The following is a 17,599-nucleotide window of genomic DNA, read 5'->3' as shown; positions in this document are numbered from 1 at the left end:
ATTAAGTACCAGTTACGCACTGGTGTCGATGTAATCGACTTAATCCGTTTGTCTGTCCTTGTTTGTCCCCTCTATGTTTAGCCCCTTGTGGGTAGTAAAGAAATAGGTATTGCGTCTGCCGTTACGTTCTGAGTCCAAATTCCGCCGAGGTCGACTTTGCCTTTCATCCTTTCGGGGTCGATAAATTAAGTACCAGTTACGCACTGGTGTCGATGTAATCGACTTAATCCGTTTGTCTGTCCTTGTTTGTCCCCTCTATGTTTAGCCCCTTGTGGGTAGTAAAGAAATAGGTATTGCGTCTGCCGTTACGTTCTGAGTTCAAATTCCGCCGAGGTCGACTTTGCCTTTCATCCTTTCGGGGTCGATAAATTAAGTACCAGTTACGCACTGGTGTCGATGTAATCGACTTAATCCGTTTGTCTGTCCTTGTTTGTCCCCTCTATGTTTAGCCCCTTGTGGGCAATAAAGAAACAGATATAACAATATGTATGTGTGTGTGTGCATGTATGTAATATGTATGCATGTATGTAATATGCATGTATGTGTGTTCATGTCTTTGATCTTACAGTGTGTGTGTGTGTATGCATGATATTACAAAGTGTTTATGTGTGTGCGATATAACTATATATGTGGCAATGTTGTAATATGTCTTAAGGCAGTGAGCTGGCAGAAATGTTAGCATGCTGAGTTCGAATTCTGCTGAGGTCAACTTTGCTTTTCATTCTTTCGGGGTCGATAAATTAAGTACCAGGCTGTAGTTTCTCCAACTGAGTTCCTGAACTCTCTACAGCAATCTGGGATGCTACCTCACCACTTAACACTTAAAAAGGGGACCCCAATGACGCTGCTCAGGAATCTGGATCAACCTTGTCTGAGCAACGGCACCAGACTGGTGGTGAAAGTGATGCAGCCCCATGTCCTAGAGACACCATTTATGACTGGGAACTATAAGGGTGAGGATGTCGTCATTCCACAGATCCTGTTACTCCCATATGGCCTCTCCTTTGAATTTAAACAGTTCCAGTTCCCAGGACACACTATGTAGGAGAAAGAGTGGTGAAAGAGTACAGCAGGGATCACCACCCCCTACCGGAGCCTCGTGGAGCATTTAGGTGTTTTCGTTCAATAAACACTCACAACGCCCGGTCTGGGAATCGAAACCACGATCCTACGACCGCGAGTCCGCTGCCCTAACCACTTGGCCATTGCGCCTCCACATATATATACATATACATATATATTACATACATATAAGAGGGATGACCAATAAGTGGATATCCATTATGCTTCTCTCATGGGCAATTATATGTAGGATGTTAGTGAGTAGGAAGTCCCCCAAATCTTTTCATTTATACACCAACTAGCAATATCGCCCGGCGTTGCTCGGGTTTGTTTCGACCTTTAGAATTGGAATTTTTGAAAAGTAAAAATTTTGCATTATGTGAACATTTTTTCTGGTTGAAATACACCGAAAAATAGTGACACAGCAGTCAAAAAATCGTAAAAAATAAGAATTTTCATAGAAAAAAAGCACCTTTTTGACGTAAATAATTTTTGGAGTTAACATGGTCCGATTTGAATTTTTTCTTCTACGGAAGGAAGAGCAAGCCTTCTTCTATCATGCTCTCAATTTTGGTCAACTTGCGCCGCAGGGTCTCGGAGTAGATAGTGTTAGTTGAAGGCTACCAAACCTGCCTTACACAGACAACTTCAGTTTTATATATAGAGAGATTAAAGGACACACTCAAAACATTGTATATTTAGAAGCTTTAGATAATTAAACTGTGAGTGATTTCCAGATTTGTTTCAATACATTTCTTTCTACTCCTGTCATCTGATAGAATTTTTGTTAAATGTACTTATGAACATGAGGGGAGTGCTTGCAGGCCGGTTCTTCTCAAATGTCTGCCTTTTCAGGTTCATCATGTTTCAATAAGTACTGACATCTGGTGATTGTAAAGACAAAGAACTACATGGTTGTTTTTTTTAACAATTTTAATAGTGAGAACATTGAACAAAATATGTTATTGACATTAATGTGCCTCAGCTAATTACTGTTAAGAACTGCATAATCCCAATAACCTGGGAAATGCCAGGTCATTAAGTATAAAGCTGGTATCTCAGTTAGGAGGAGGTAAGACCTGTATAGTCTATGTTTCATGTTAGAGATCTAAAAGGCATTTTAAAATTTCATTATTTTCTTTAACCAGTATTTCTGCTAGTATATATATATATAGATAATATATATATATATATATATATATATATATATATATATATATATATATATATAGATAGATGCCAGAGTAAACACATAAATGTGAAACAAGGTGGAAAAAAGAGTACTCAAATACCAGTGGTAGAGTAATATGCTTTATTTAAAGCAGCAGAAAATTCAACAAAACCTGTTACTCTGAGTTTCCCCGTTGCCGTTCATCGGACAGTTTTTGCTAGAAAAAAACTGTCCGATGAACGACAACGAGAAACTCAGAGTAACAGGTTTTGTTGAATTTTCTGCTGCTTTAAATAAAGTATATAGATAGATAGATAGATATAGATATATACATATAATTGGCACCTCATCTGTCATGAGGATAAGGGTTTCACTGGATCCGATCCACAGAACAACCTGCTCCTGAAATTAACATGCAAGTGGTTAAGCACTCCACAGACACATGTACCCTTAACATGGTTCTCAAGGAGATTCAGTATGACACAGAATGTGACAAAACTGGCCCTTTGAATTACAGACACTACTCATTCTTTGCCAGCTGAGCAGATTGGAGCAAAGCAAAATAAAGTGTCTTGCTCAAGGACTCAATGTGTCACCAAGAATCAAATTCGTGACCTTATGATTGTGAGCCAGCTGCTCTACCCACTAGGCCACTTGCCTTCACACACACACACACACACACACACACATGTATAGAATCATTTAACGTCCATGTTCCATGGTGGCATGAGTTAGATGGTTTGACAAGGATCCATTGAGTCAAGGACTGTATGTGTGTGTGTGTGTGTGTGTGTGTGATTATGTATTTGTATGTATGTGTATTTGTGTGAGTGTATATACATATTTGTGTGTGTGTGTGTGTAGATGCATATATGTAGTTGTGTGTGTATTTAATATACATATGTATATGTGTGTTATGTATATGTTTGTGTGTGTGTATATATATATTCAAATTTAAAATAATAAGGGTGAAAAATTGAATGTTAATTTGATTAATATCAATTTAAAACCAGTGGCCTAGCATATTGAAAAATCTGAAGATTCAGAAATATATTACATACATATAAGAGGTATGACCACTAAGTGGACATCCATTATGCTAGAAGTAGACCTCCTATGGTCTTGCCACTAAGAAAAGATTGTTCTCAAGAAAATTCTTCATATCTTTATATTTTGTATCTTTTCATTTGTCTTGATCGCTTACTTTCTGGTGTTTGCTGAATTTTCTTGAGGACAATCTTTTCTTAGTGGTCAGACCATATGGGGTCTACCTTTAGCATAATGGATGTCCACTTAGTGGTCATCCCTCTTATATGTATGTAATATATTCATACACACACACATACACACACACACACACCAATACATACATATATACAAAACTATCTTTATCTATGAGTGTATTTTCTAATGATTGCTGAATCTGTTTTCAGGCCGTTTAAACTGGTGGTCAACTGTAGGTGTTTGTCAACGTTTAATGCCAATGGCTACAACTGGTGATGGTAATTGTCTCTTACATGCAGCTTCGTTAGGTGAGTACCCGCTGTCGACTCTCTCATTAATGAATGTACTCATTAACCCTGCTGAATATTAATGGCGTCATGTTAGTTAATTAGATGTTAATGAGAGGTGAAGATGGGAAACCGTTCATTCGGATGTTGACCTCATCTATTTTCTTTTGTTCAGGTCAATCACCCGACACTTCCTCCTCTTCCTCCTCCTCATCATCATCATAAATGAAACAATAAAAATGAGACGGGAGCTTCAGTATATGTAGTAGCTGTACCTGCTAGAAATAACAGCTAAATTCTCCATTATGTCATACACAGTCCTATATATGCTGTCCTGTGGAATGGTCACAACTAAAACCTCTTTAATCGTAAGCCAAACTGGGTGTAAACAACTATCAAATGTGTGGGTCGAGCATCTATTATATGTATATGATGGGTTTCTTCCAGTTTCCATTCACAGGGCTTTGGCAGAAGACACTTGCCCTGGTGGTTGTGGTGGTGGATGGAGATCTGTCATGATCACCACTGCTGTTCACAGTGTTGAGTTGGTTCTGTTGATGTGGTACCCGTTAACAGCTAGGTAGACTGTGGCTGTTCAAGTGCGAAAAGGGAGATCTTTGTCTCTGACATTACAACACACAGAGAGTGGTGTAATGTGAACCAAGGGCAACATTGCTGATTGTCTTCTGATGCCTTACCATTTTGGTCATTTGTGGTCTGCCAGAAAGAGAAGAGAGAGGATGACGGTGGTGTTGGGCAATGTTTCTCAACAAGGGTTCATATGGCTCTTCAGGGTCCATATAAGATTTTTGAGAATCCACAATAGTATTTTAAGGGTCTCTGAAAAAATTGTTTCTTTGGATGTATGTATTGGTTTGTATTGCAAGAAACAGTTAGGTTTCTTTTTCCAACATCTTACATAGTTCCATCTACACAAGTTCATGTGTGTATAACAAAATAGGAATTTTGAAAGAAGTTTCTATAAAACTAGTTTTTAAACATTGAATGGCTACAGGGGTCCACCATAATAAAATAGTAATCAAAGGAGTCCTTAATTAAAAAATGGTTGAGAACGCCTGATGTAGGGTTTCCAAAACATCTCCAATATTCCTTCCATCTAAGGCAGAAAGCTGGTAGAATCATTAGCATGCTGGGCAAAATGCTTAGCTGGATTTTGTCTGTCTTTACATTCTGAGTTCAAATTCACCAAGGTCGACATTACCTTTTTATCCTTTTTGGTTCAATAAAATAAATACCGGTTGAATACTGGGGGGTCGATGTAATCACCTGGCCTAGTGCCAAAATTTGAAACCTGTATTGTTCCCTTCTAAGGCAGCAAGCTGGCAAAATGCTTAGCAACATTTTGCCCATCTTTACATAAATACCAGTTGAACACTGGGGTTGATGTAATCGACTTAACCTACCCCCCCCCGAAATTGCTGGCTATGTGCCAAAATTCGAAACCGTCCTGTGACGTTCAACAAAGAACTGATGTTGTTTTCTCTCTTATATTTGTCCGACAGCTATGTGGGGTGTGCAAGATAGAGATTTGATACTTCGTAAAGCTCTTTATGACACGATGACAAAGGAAATCTATCGAGGGGCACTGTACAGACGTTGGCGGTGGCAGCAGACCCTTCTGAACAAGGAGGTAAGGGGTCACCTTCACTGGTGGCCTTCTTTCTTACTGTTTTTTTTGTTTACATGATTTTACTGTTGGTTAGGGGATACCTTAGGTTTCAAAAACCATATTTGTAGACAATTATTTAATGCCTGCAAATATGGGTTTTGAAACCTAAGGGACCTCTAAGCCAGTAGACCATAATAATAATAATAATAATAATAATAATAATAATGTGTGTGCATATATATATATATATATATATATATATATATATATATATATAATAATAAATATTAGGGAATAAATCCAAATTCACAGGGAAAAATCAGATTTAGGATTGAATCCAATTTTATAGTAAAATATTATATTATATTAGAGACAAAACCACTATTATGCAAATCAAACAAAGAAAGACTTAAGCCAATACATAAAATAATTTATATAAATTAAAATTTAACAATTATAAATAACCACTACGATCGTTTCGTGTCAGCACATCTTTGAGACATTCTTCAGGTGGATTCAAAACCTTCTTGTTGAGTTTTAAACTATGAACTATCGTAGTGGTTATTTATAATTGTTAAATTTTAATTTATATAAATTATTTTATGTATTGGCTTAAGTCTTTCTTTGTTTGATTTGCATAATAGTGGTTTTGTCTCTAATATATATAATATATATATATATATTATATATATATATATATAATATATATATATATATTCTGTGCTCTGCTTGTTATAACCAGAAATGGCTCTGATGAATGTAGCATTATTTTTCTTGGGTTGTTCATATGTCATCTCAATTGATCAATAGTACCTATCAGTAACGTACCTATAACGATTACTGGAAACAGCTGTAAGCCAGATTTTCTCCAATAAAGGAAGAATATGTATAGAGCATTATCTTTAACTTGTTTCTTTTATATATATATATATATATATATATATAAAAAAAACACTATTAAGTAATTCAAACAATGATAGACATAAACCAAATCATATAGAAAAAATAAATTATATTATAAAACATATATCTAGATCACTAAAAGTACATTATTTTGTACTTTTTGTGATCTAGATATATGTTTTATAATATATTTTATTTTTCTATATGATTTGGTTTATGTCTATCATTGTTTGAATTGCCTAATAGTGGTTTTTCTCTAATTTATATATATATTATACATTTATATTGTGAAATTTGATTTAATACTAAATTGATTTTTTTCCCTGTAAGTTTGGAGTTATACTCCCTAATATTATTATTATTATTATATATATATAATACAAAATATGTAATAGAAGTAACTGTAGATTAAAATCTTCATCTACATGACATACATAATGTACATGTATTATTGAAAAAACTAGAAGCTGCAATATGTTACGGAGATGATGTGTATTTTTATATATTAAGTGTTAATTTACTGAAAACTTGGTTTTTTTTAAATTCTCTATGCAATATTTCTTAAAATGGTATTTCACACCCAAAATCCTATCCTTGAATGTTCCTCCTTTATCAACCCAACTCATCTCTCTTTTTTTTTTCTTTTTTTACTTCCAGTCTGGTTTGATTTTCTCTGAAGATGAATGGAAAAGTGAATGGAGTAATTTGTTGAAGTTAGCGTCTCCTAAACCTCGTTCTATTATGTCTACAACTACTGGCAGTGCCTCATCTCCTTCGTCGTCCCCTTCATCTCAAGCTAACCAAAGGTAAGCTGAAATAGCACCAGTAGTGGGAGTGCAGGAGCTTGTAATGCTGCTGGTGGTGGTGGTGGTATTATATTCAACTTTATGCTTTCTCTATTCCAATAAATTCACGTGATAAAACACCTGTCATTTCTTTTATGATCAACATCTCAGAGCAATAGTTTCCATCTTGTGACCTCAGTGATATTTTTTATGATGCACATTTTGGCCGTTGCCAGCCTCACCTGGCCCCCGTGCCGGTGGCACGTAAAAAGCACCAACCGATCGTGGCCGTTTGCTAGCCTTGTCTGGCCTCCGTGCCGGTGGCACGTAAAAAGCACCCACTACACTCACGGAGTGGTTGGCGTTAGGAAGGGCATCCAGCTGTAGAAACACTGCCAGATCAGACTGGGCCTGGTGCAGCCATCTGGCTTCCCAGACCCCAGTTGAACCGTCCAACCCATGCTAGCATGGAAAGCGGATGCTAAACGATGATGATGATGAACTCATTATCATCATCACTGTCGTTACCACCATCACCACCGCTCTCATCATCATCATCATTTAACATCCATTTTTCCATGCTGGCATGGATTGGAATGGTCTGACAAGATCCGACAAGCTGTGTCGAGCAATAGCTCCAGCTTTAGCATCGTTCCTACAGTTGGCTACTCTTCCTAAAACCGATATATGATATGCTGTCTCATCCATGACCAATGTAACTCTAGGATAAAATTTTAAAAAAGGAGTCGAGATCCTTCCTGAGTCATATAAAATTATAGGGGCCAGTTTCCCAGTGTCTGTGGATTATATGCTTCCCCCCTCCCCCCATAGTACTGGTAAAGAGGAGGATGGCACATTTGTGAGCCAGAGGCTGGAGTTCGGTGGCGAGTACCTTTACGCCACTCAGTCGGATGGTAGTGGCCATGTTTGGATCCCATTTTCTTATCAATCATTCCATGAAAAAAAAAAACCCATTCTGCTAATTTTTTGATTAAAAACATGATATAATGGCGGTGCCCCAGCATGGCCACAGCTCATTAGCTGAAACTAGAATCAATCAATCAATAACAAGTTTGTTTCTTTGAATTTTCAGATGATTTAAAATGCCTACCATCAGTGTTCAATTACTTATTTTAATAACTGGTTTTTTGCTTTTTTTTTTCAACCAATTGTTATGAACCAGTCATATTTCCACAATAAATTTGTGGTAATAATCACTGTTATTATTACTACTTGCAATTATTTCCATCATCTCGCCAGAAAGTCGCAAAACGAGGCTTTGGAATACTATCTAAACGTGGCTGACTCCTGGTCAGCTAGGTTCATGACTAAAACAACTAATGACAGATACCAGACCCTCGTTCTTAGAAGAGTAAAGCCTATTTACAGCCAGTCATTTCCAGTCTTCTGTATTCAACAATCTCACCAGTTCAATAACCAGATTTACTACAGAGTCAACTATAATGCTTATTTATTCACATTGTTTTGAATTAAGCATGTATCACCTTGTAGCTTTGAGAGTTCAGTGATGTTTGCTGCTGTTGTTATTTTTTTAATGACATTTTAGAGTAGGTGAGAGAGGCCAGATCTGGTCAGTTTGAACATAAAATTGGGGGCTGGATATGGCCGGTTTAACCCTTTCATTACCAACCCGGCTGAAACCGGCTCTGGCTCTTTAGTACAAATGTTTTGTTTTCATAAGTTTTGAATTAAAATCTTCCGCCAAACCTTAGTCACAATTTATGTTCCTAATACTAGTTAAATGATAACCAAGTTATTTTACTAAATTCTTTGTTATATTTAAAATTAATTGAAAGAAACACAGAGCATCTCAAAATAAATACGGTAACCCTTTAGTATTTCAAAATAAATACGGTAACCCTTTAGTATTTAAACAGGCCATATCCAGCCCAAATATTCTACCTGCTTTATGTTCTAACTAGTCAGATCCAACCTATCACACCTACCCTTCAATGCCATTCTAGAAATATACAATCTCATCATCAAAACTTTATAGCTACAAAATAAAGCATGATTAATTATAAACGATGTCAATGAAAAATCATTACATTTGACAAAATAATCTGAATACGAAAGGGTTAAATGCTGAAGGGTTAAAGCAATGTAGAAGTTTGTTACAAAACATTATAAAAGTACTTCATCTATGGCTGAAAATATAACGAAATCTAGAAATTAAATTAACAGTCACAGCTGAAAAAATGCAAAAAATCACCCAAGCGTAAATACATGACGGTGGCACGTAAAAAGCACCAACCGATCGTGGCTGTTTCCAGCCTCCCCTGGCACCTGTGCCGGTGGCACATAAAAAAGCACCAACTGATTGTGGCCATTGCCAGCCTCCCCTGGCACCTGTGCCGGTGGCACATAAAAAAGCACCAACTGATTGTGGTCATTGCCAGCCTCCCCTGGCACCTGTGCCGGTGGCACATAAAAAAGCACCAACTGATCATGGCTGTTACCAGCCTCCCCTGACACCTGTACCGGTGGCACATAAAAAAGCACCAACTGATCGTGGCCGTTGCCAGCCTCCCCTGGCACCTGTGCCGGTGGCACGTAAGTAAGCACCAACTGATCGTGGCCATTGCCAGCCTTCTCTGGCACCTGTGCCGGTGGCACATAAAAAAGCACCAACTGATCGTGGCCATTGCCAGCCTTCCCTGGCACCTGTGCTGGTGGCACATAAAAAAGCACCAACTGATCGTGGCCATTGCCAGCCTCCCCTGACACCTTTGCCGGTGGCACATAAAAAAGCACAAACCGATCATGGCCATTGCCAGCCTCCCCTGGCACCTGTGCCGGTGGTATGTAAAAAGCACCCACTACACTCACGGAGTGGTTGGCATTAGGAAGGGCATCCGGCTGTAGAAACACTGCCAGATCAGACTGGAGCCTGGTGCAACCTCCTGGCTTCCCAGATCCCCTTTTGAACCGTCCAACCCATGCTAGCATGGAAAGCGGACGTTAAACGATGATGATGATGATGTCAAGTAAATACTATTTATTATTAACTTTTTAGCATTAGGCGCAGGAGTGGCTGTGTGGTAAGTAGCTTGTTTACCAACCACATGGTTCCGATTTCAGTCCCACTGCGTGGCACCTTGGGCAAGTGTCTTCTGCTATAGCCTCGGGCCGACCAAAGCCTTGTGAGTGGATTTGGTAGACGGAAACTGAAAGAAGCCCGTCGTGTATATGTATATATATATATATGCGTGTGTGTATTTGTGTGTCTGTGTTTGTCCCCCTAGCATTGCTTGACAACCGATGCTGGTGTGTTTATGTCCCCGTTACTTAGCGGTTCGGCAAAAGAGACCGATAGAATAAGTACTGGGCTTACAAAAAGAATAAGTCCCGGGGTCAAGTTGCTCGATTAAAGGCGGTGCTCCAGCATTGCCGCAGTCAAATGACTGAAACAAGTAAAAGAATAAAAGAGAGTAAACTGACAATATCCAGCCCAAATACTCTACCTGTTTTATGTTCAAACTGGCCAGATCTGGCCTCTCTCACCTATTCTACAATGTCATTCTAAAAATAAGCAACTTCGTTGTCAAAATCTCAAAACTGTAAGATAATACATGATTAATTCAAAATAATGTGAATAAGGATTACACTTGGCAGAGTAATCCGAATGTTAAAGGGTTAAACCAGCTATGTCCAGCCCAGATATATTCTACTTGTTTTATTTTCAAGATCTGGCCTGTCACACTTACCCGCAATGTCAGTCTAAAAATAAACATCTTTGAAATCATCTTTGAAATCCTGAAGCTAAGAGATAATGCATGATTAATTCAAAGCAAGTATCTGAATGGTAAGAGCTTTAATTCAGGTAGACGAGGCCATCTGGATTAGAATTAGCAAGGTGTAGTGAGCATCTTGGACCAAAATCAGCGTATAGGTGGACCAACTTTGCATATAAAACCTGAGGTGAATTTTTGAATTTTTTTTTTTGCTGGGAAAAAGTGCTAATTATAGCTCATCAAATACATTAGTCTAATTAAAATCTTATTAGCAATTTATCTCAGACATTTTAATTAAAATATTTTGACTTGTTTTTTTTTTTTTTTTTTCTGCTATTCCAGTTTGAAATCACCATCAGGCACATCGCCTGTGGTCTATGAAAGTTTGGAGGAATTCCATGTTTTTGTACTTGCTCATGTTCTCCAAAGACCAATTATCGTTGTTGCTGATACAGTTCTTCGTGATGCTAATGGAGAAGCATTGGCACCCATCCCATTCGGAGGGATCTACCTGCCGCTAGAATGTGATTGCCACACCTCGAACCACACACCACTCTTACTCACCTATGATGCTGCACACTTCTCTGCTCTGGTGCCCATGGCAACTGATTGCTACAGTGATAAACTCTCAGAGTGTTCAGGTATTGATGCTTTTCCATAAACCCCATTTTTGCTTCTGTTTGCCACCCAAATGCCAGGTTGATCTCTCTCGACCTTGGGTTTGTTTTTTTGTTTTTTTTACCTTAGAAGGGTCACAGATATGAATGTTGTGAGGGTATGCATGTGTGTGTGTGTGTGTATATATATATATATATATATATATATATATATATACAATAATATGTTACATTACTCGATAGTCAAGATAAAACTCTGAGTTTCAGATGCCGAAGAGGGAATCCACGACATCTCTTCGGTTATCTGGCTATTTGAAAACGCTATGAAAAAATACCGTTATACAAAGGGAAATTACTGTGTTATAACTCTGTTTGCCTGCATACTTATACATCGCTCGCATTTTTCGCCATAAAAATTATATAAAAATACATAAAAAATATATAAAAAATATATAAAATGTGTGATGAGATAAAAAAACCTTCTTGGGACATAACATAGAAAGCATGTTCTAGCTGTTTTCTTTAGGGGACCAAAAACGTAACAGAAATTTAGTCACATGTGGGCATGATCCGAAAAGTTCTGTCCTTGTGTTTACCTATATATATATATATATATATATATATATATATATATATATATATATATATATATATTGGTACCAATATATATATATATATATATATATATATATATATAGAGAGAGAGAGGAAAAAGTCTGTCATTTTACTACAGTTGTCATGAACTTAACTGTCAGTTAAGTACATTTCAAAGTCTGATGATTACTATGAAAGTATGGAAGCACTAATTGAACTTTATGTACATTACAAAATATTTTTTTAATGTTTAACACACTTCAAGTTTGTAAAAAAAAAAGCATTTTTTAAAAAATACAATAATAAAAAACATGAAAGCCAGACCATGTAACTTTATTCAACTGATATATATATATATATATATATATATATATATATATAAATAATATGTTACATTACTCGATAGCCAAGATAAAACTCTGAGTTACTATCGAGTAATGTAACATATTATTTTATAGATAAATTTCCTCTATTTACATAATATTGAGGTCTCTTTCTTTCTTTTGTTATCTTACTGTTTTACCAATATATATCTATATATATATATATATATATATATTTTTATACACACACAGTTCTATATTTAAGAGATGAGGAATTATGTACATTATTTACCTTGCTGGTGTGTTTACCGATGCTGGTGTGTTTACGTCCCCGTCACTTAGCGGTTCGGCAAAAAGAGACCGATAGAATAAGTACTGGGCTTACAAAAAGAATAAGTCCCGGGGTTGAGTTGCTCGACTAAAGGCGGTGCTCCAGCATGGCTGCAGTCAAATGACTGAAACAAGTAAAAGATACACAGACCCTTTACTGAGACTCTGTCGGTTATGACGATGAGAGTTCCAGTTTATCTGGTCAACGAAACAGCCTGCTCATGAAATTAACGTGTAAGTGGCCGAGTACTCTGCAGACATGTGTACTCTTATTTTCAGGGAGATTCAGCATGACAAGGCTGGCCCTTTGAAATACAGTTACAACTCATTGTCGGCATCTGAGTGAACTGGAGTAACGTGAAATAAAGTGTCTTGCTCAAGACAGACCCAGTATATACATACATGGTCTGATCAATATGTATCTGGTCTATTGCCATAGTAACAAAGCTAAAGCACATAGACTGAAGCCACTTAGCACAGATTGACCTTGAACTCTACTGTGCAGGTGCACTAAGTTTTAATGTTCTAACTCACTTCCACTGTTTACAGCAGTGCTTGGAAGGAAGGTGTGTAGCAAGTGAGTGTCACATTGACCATGACAGAGAAAGTTGAGCAGAAAATCTGCATCAAATTTTGCCAAAAGCTTGCCAATACCTGCTCAGAGGCCTACGCAAAGTTTTCAAAATGTTTTCGCCGTTCTCGACACAATCAAGATCTTGTGCAACTGAAACCCCAAGTGTCTTTTTGGTCAATTGAAATCAGTTTTGGCACAAACTTGGCAGACACGCATCTCGTACCCAAACCTTCAGTGATAACGGACTGAACTGAACTGTAACTAATCTGCACATCTTCTGATAACTCACAGATGGGGATTCAACAAATTTCGCCTCTCAGCAGATGCACATCTGCAATGTCTTTCTCAGTCCTGCTGGTCATGGGTCTCCCAGAATGTTCATCAATATCGACATTTTCTCAGCCATCATCAAAACATCAGGACCACTCATACACTTGTGTGCAGCTCATACACTCCTCTCCATACAACTTTGCATCGGCCTCTGAGCAGTATCGCCATGACAACTTTCTCTGTCATGGTCAATGCGATGATAACACGCTACACACCTTCCTTCCAAGCACTGCTGTAAACATCAGAAGTGAGCTAGAACATTAAAACATAGTGTGCATGCACAGCAATGTTCACGGTCAATCTGTGCCCTGTGGCTTCACACTGCATGCTTTAGCTTCGTTACTATGGCAACTGTTCGGACACTTATTGGTCAGACCTCGTACACATAAATACACAAACCAGTCAGTTTGATTGAGAAGACATGCCAAGATAAATAAAAGCATGGTTACCCTTGCATACGGGCCTGTCCCCTACGTCCTTCTCCAGCTGAGTGATCCTAATTTTGCGGGCCATGTAAAAAACACCTGTACCAGGGCTACATAAAAGCACCCAGCACACTCTGTAAAGAGGTTGGCATGTTAGGAAGGCCATCCAGCTGAGGAAACCATGCCAAAACAAATTTAGAGCTTGGGCAGCTCTTCGGCTGGTCAGCTCCTGTCAAACTGTCCAACCCATACCAACATGGAAAACGGGACATTAACCCTTTAGCATTCAAACCAGCCATATCTGGCCAAAAAAGTCTACCTGTTTTATCTTCAAATCAGCCAGATCTGGCTTCTCACACCTATCCTACTATGTCACTTTTAAAATAAACAGTCACATCATCGAAATCTTGAAACTATGTGATAGTGCATGATGAATTCAAAATAATCATCATCATCATCATCGTTTAACGTCCGCTTTCCATGCTAGCATGGGTTGGACGGTTCAACTGGGATCTGGGGAGCCCGAAGGCTGCACCAGGCCAGTCAGATCTGGCAGTGTTTCTACAGCTGGATGCCCTTCCTAACGCCAACCACTCTGAGAGTGTAGTGGGTGATTTTATGTGCCACCGACACAGGTGCCAGACGAGGCTGGCGAACGGCCACGCTCGGATGGTGTTTTTTATGTGCCACCGACACAGGTGCCAGACGAGGCTCAATAAACATTACATTTGTTAGATTAATCTGAATGCTAAAGGGTTAAACGACGATGATGATGATGATATCTACATCTTCTGTTATAGCCTTAGGCCAAACAAAGCCATGTGAGTGGATGTGGTTGACAGAAGATGAGAGATGCCCATTGTGTGTGTGTGGTGTGTGTGTGTGTGTGTGTTATTGTCTCCATACCTTGTCACTGTATAATAATTGTAAAAAAAAAAAAATGTCCCCGTCCTGCAAGCTGTGCCCTTCATTCCCAATCTTCCCTGAAAACACGTTTGGTAAGAAGGGAAATATTACCTTAGTGAGAAACAGGTGACGGTTGGTAACAGGAAGAGCATCCAGCCATAGAAAAATCTGCCTCAACAAAATCCCATCCACTCCATGAGGAGGAAGTGGCCATTGAAATGATTTCGCCATCGATGATGAGAATGGTAACTTTTCAGAACTTTTCACTTTGACCGGCAGATTTTAAAAATAATTTCTATGTAACTAAAAAATTTAAAACTTCGTATACTGGTAGAATGTGTTACGTAAAACATCTTTTTCTCTTGGCTTTCTTGAGAAAATTCTGTAGTTTGTAACATATTTGTTGTTTAATTTCTTGCATTTCGGCAATTTCAAGTTCAACATTTTTTTAGTTACTCTTTTACTCTTTACTCTTTTACTTGTTTCAGTCATTTGACTGCGGCCATGCTGGAGCACCGCCTTTAGTCGAGCAAATCGACACCGGGACTTATTCTTTGTAAGCCCAGTACTTATTCTATCGGTCTCTTTTGCCGAACCGCTAAGTGACGGGGACGTAAACACACCAGCATCGGTTGTCAAGCAATGCTAGGGAGACAAACACATACATACATATATATATATATATATATATATATATATATATATACGACAGGCTTCTTTCAGTTTCTGTCTACCAAATCCACTCACAAGGCATTGGTCAGCCCGAGGCTATAGTAGAAGACACTTGCCCAGGGTGCCACGCAGTGGGACTGAACCCGGAACCATGTGGTTGGTAAACAAGCTACTTACCACACAGCCACTCCCTGCCAGTCAAAGTGAAAAGATCCAACTTTTCAGATAAATTGAATTACATTTTGTTGTTTAAATCTACCGATTTAATTAATTTAATTGGAAAGATTAATTGGTTTTTTTTCTTCTTTTTTTCCAGCTGCAATTCCTCTGGTTGATCCTAATTTTGAACTTCTCCCAATCCACTTCCCGAATGATCCAACGGATAAAATAAACTGGAAGATGCACGAAAAGAATCCTCAACCTTCAGAACTTGGTTTAGATGAACGACTTCTGCTTCTACAGAACTATTTGGAGCTTGATTGGTTGCCAATGACCCACCCTAATGAATTGGAAGACACTGAATGTATGGACCAGAAATCCTGTGGCTCACACGAATCGGATCAGAGTGATGTGAGTAGCTGTGGAGGTTCAGTGTCGGGGAATACGACGGCGAAAGAGAAGAAGAAAGACTTGAAGGAGAAACGGATGAGTCAACAGATGCAAACAGTTGCCAAACAGTTTGGCAGCATCGGTAAATCAATGGGGAAAAAACTGAAAAAGAACTTCAGCATTGGTAAATCGGGGAAGTTGTTACCCCCGGAAGTCGGTGAAAAGTTGAGTCGACCAACGTCGGTCGGGGGTGGGGTCACTCAAAGTACGAAACTAACTATTAGTATAGCCATGTTTCTCGAGAGAGACAAAGTCCTATGTGCCAAACTGTCAACAAACAAAACTTCAGTTCAAAAAGAACTAATTCGTAATTATTTATTCAATGCAAATAAAAGATTTGAGAAAGAGGTTGAAAGTCGTCGGAAACGTGAAGAGGAAGGATTCGGTCGCGGTGCTGTAAACCGTCGGGAGAGGTCTTGTTTACCGACCAAGTGTGTTACAACGGACTGTAATATGTACGGGACTGTGGAAACCTCGTATTTGTGCTCTAAGTGTTACTCTCAGCAAAAACAGCAGGCGATGAACCAGGAGAAAAGCAAAAGTCAGGTAGGTGGTATTTACAATACATACCCTTGTCATGGAAAATGGTCTGAGCAGATCCCGGCTCCCATGTACGCACAGACGCATAGCAAGTCCAAGTTCTTCACCAGTGCCATGGACAAGGGGTGTAACACTATTCCCACAACCAGTGTTGGCATGGTAACGAGGAGTGTGCCTGAGCAGCAGCGCGGCTCCCAGACTCTGCCTGCAACATTCGGCAAGCAACGTCCCTCTTCACTGGAATTCTTGGCTGGCGGCGGCGGCAGTACCAACAGTTACGGGGGAGAAGACGTGGATGCAGACCTCAACAGCGAGATGAAACAGTTGTCGACTAACATACCTTCACATGAAGATATCACTATTGTTACCTCTACTACTACATCTACATCTATCGCAACTACTACAGTTACTAGTAGTACCACTGCGGCTACTAGTACTACTACTGTTTCTTCGTCGTGTGAGTTTACACCTGTCCAGCCTCAACTAGCGTTGAACGAGAGGGGTTTGCCGATAGTGGTCAACAACAACCAACCCTGCTGTCGTACACCATCTCCTGACTATGACAACGTGGACTACCTGAGTTTTAAGAAGAACAACTTAAATCAGGCCGAATCGGTTATGGATTGCGCAAACAAAACCAGCTTGTTGTATGTGTCAGGGGTGGACGGCGCCAACACGCCAATTCATTGCCTGACGAAAGGATGCGAGTTCTACGGAAGCCTTGACAGAAATTCTTTATGTTCGAAATGTTACAGAGAAAGTACCAAATCTGATGCCATATGCCATCCAGCTAAGCCGGGTAAAATTTGAGATGATAAAAAAAAACAAAAATACAGACATTTTTAATTGGGGTTTTTTTTTT

At 38.8% G+C, this 17,599-nt stretch overlaps 1 protein-coding gene across 5 annotated transcripts in view; it reads left to right on the top strand.

The window, feature by feature from the left end:
- LOC115223321 (OTU domain-containing protein 7B) overlaps positions 1-17,599 on the top strand; it is a 209,008-nt gene that overhangs the window by 175,692 nt on the left and 15,717 nt on the right. For 4 of the 5 annotated variants that reach the window (XM_029793833.2, XM_029793835.2, XM_029793836.2 and 1 more), the window contains 5 exons: positions 3,667-3,765; positions 5,268-5,395; positions 6,935-7,083; positions 11,160-11,458; positions 15,905-17,599. The exon at positions 15,905-17,599 is cut by the window's right edge and continues 229 nt beyond it. In XM_029793833.2, coding sequence (XP_029649693.1) covers positions 3,667-3,765; positions 5,268-5,395; positions 6,935-7,083; positions 11,160-11,458; positions 15,905-17,547 — 2,318 coding nt within the window. In that variant the 3' untranslated portion in view covers positions 17,548-17,599. The remainder of the gene's footprint in view (positions 1-3,666; positions 3,766-5,267; positions 5,396-6,934; positions 7,084-11,159; positions 11,459-15,904) is intronic. The other variant, XM_029793837.2, reaches the window with a different exon arrangement.

Source organism: Octopus sinensis, linkage group LG22 (genome assembly GCF_006345805.1).
Source record: "Octopus sinensis linkage group LG22, ASM634580v1, whole genome shotgun sequence".
NCBI classification, from domain to species: Eukaryota; Metazoa; Mollusca; class Cephalopoda; order Octopoda; family Octopodidae; genus Octopus; species Octopus sinensis.
The sequence above is the reverse complement of the archived record's forward strand: the minus strand, read 5'-3'. Positions and strand labels throughout refer to the sequence as shown.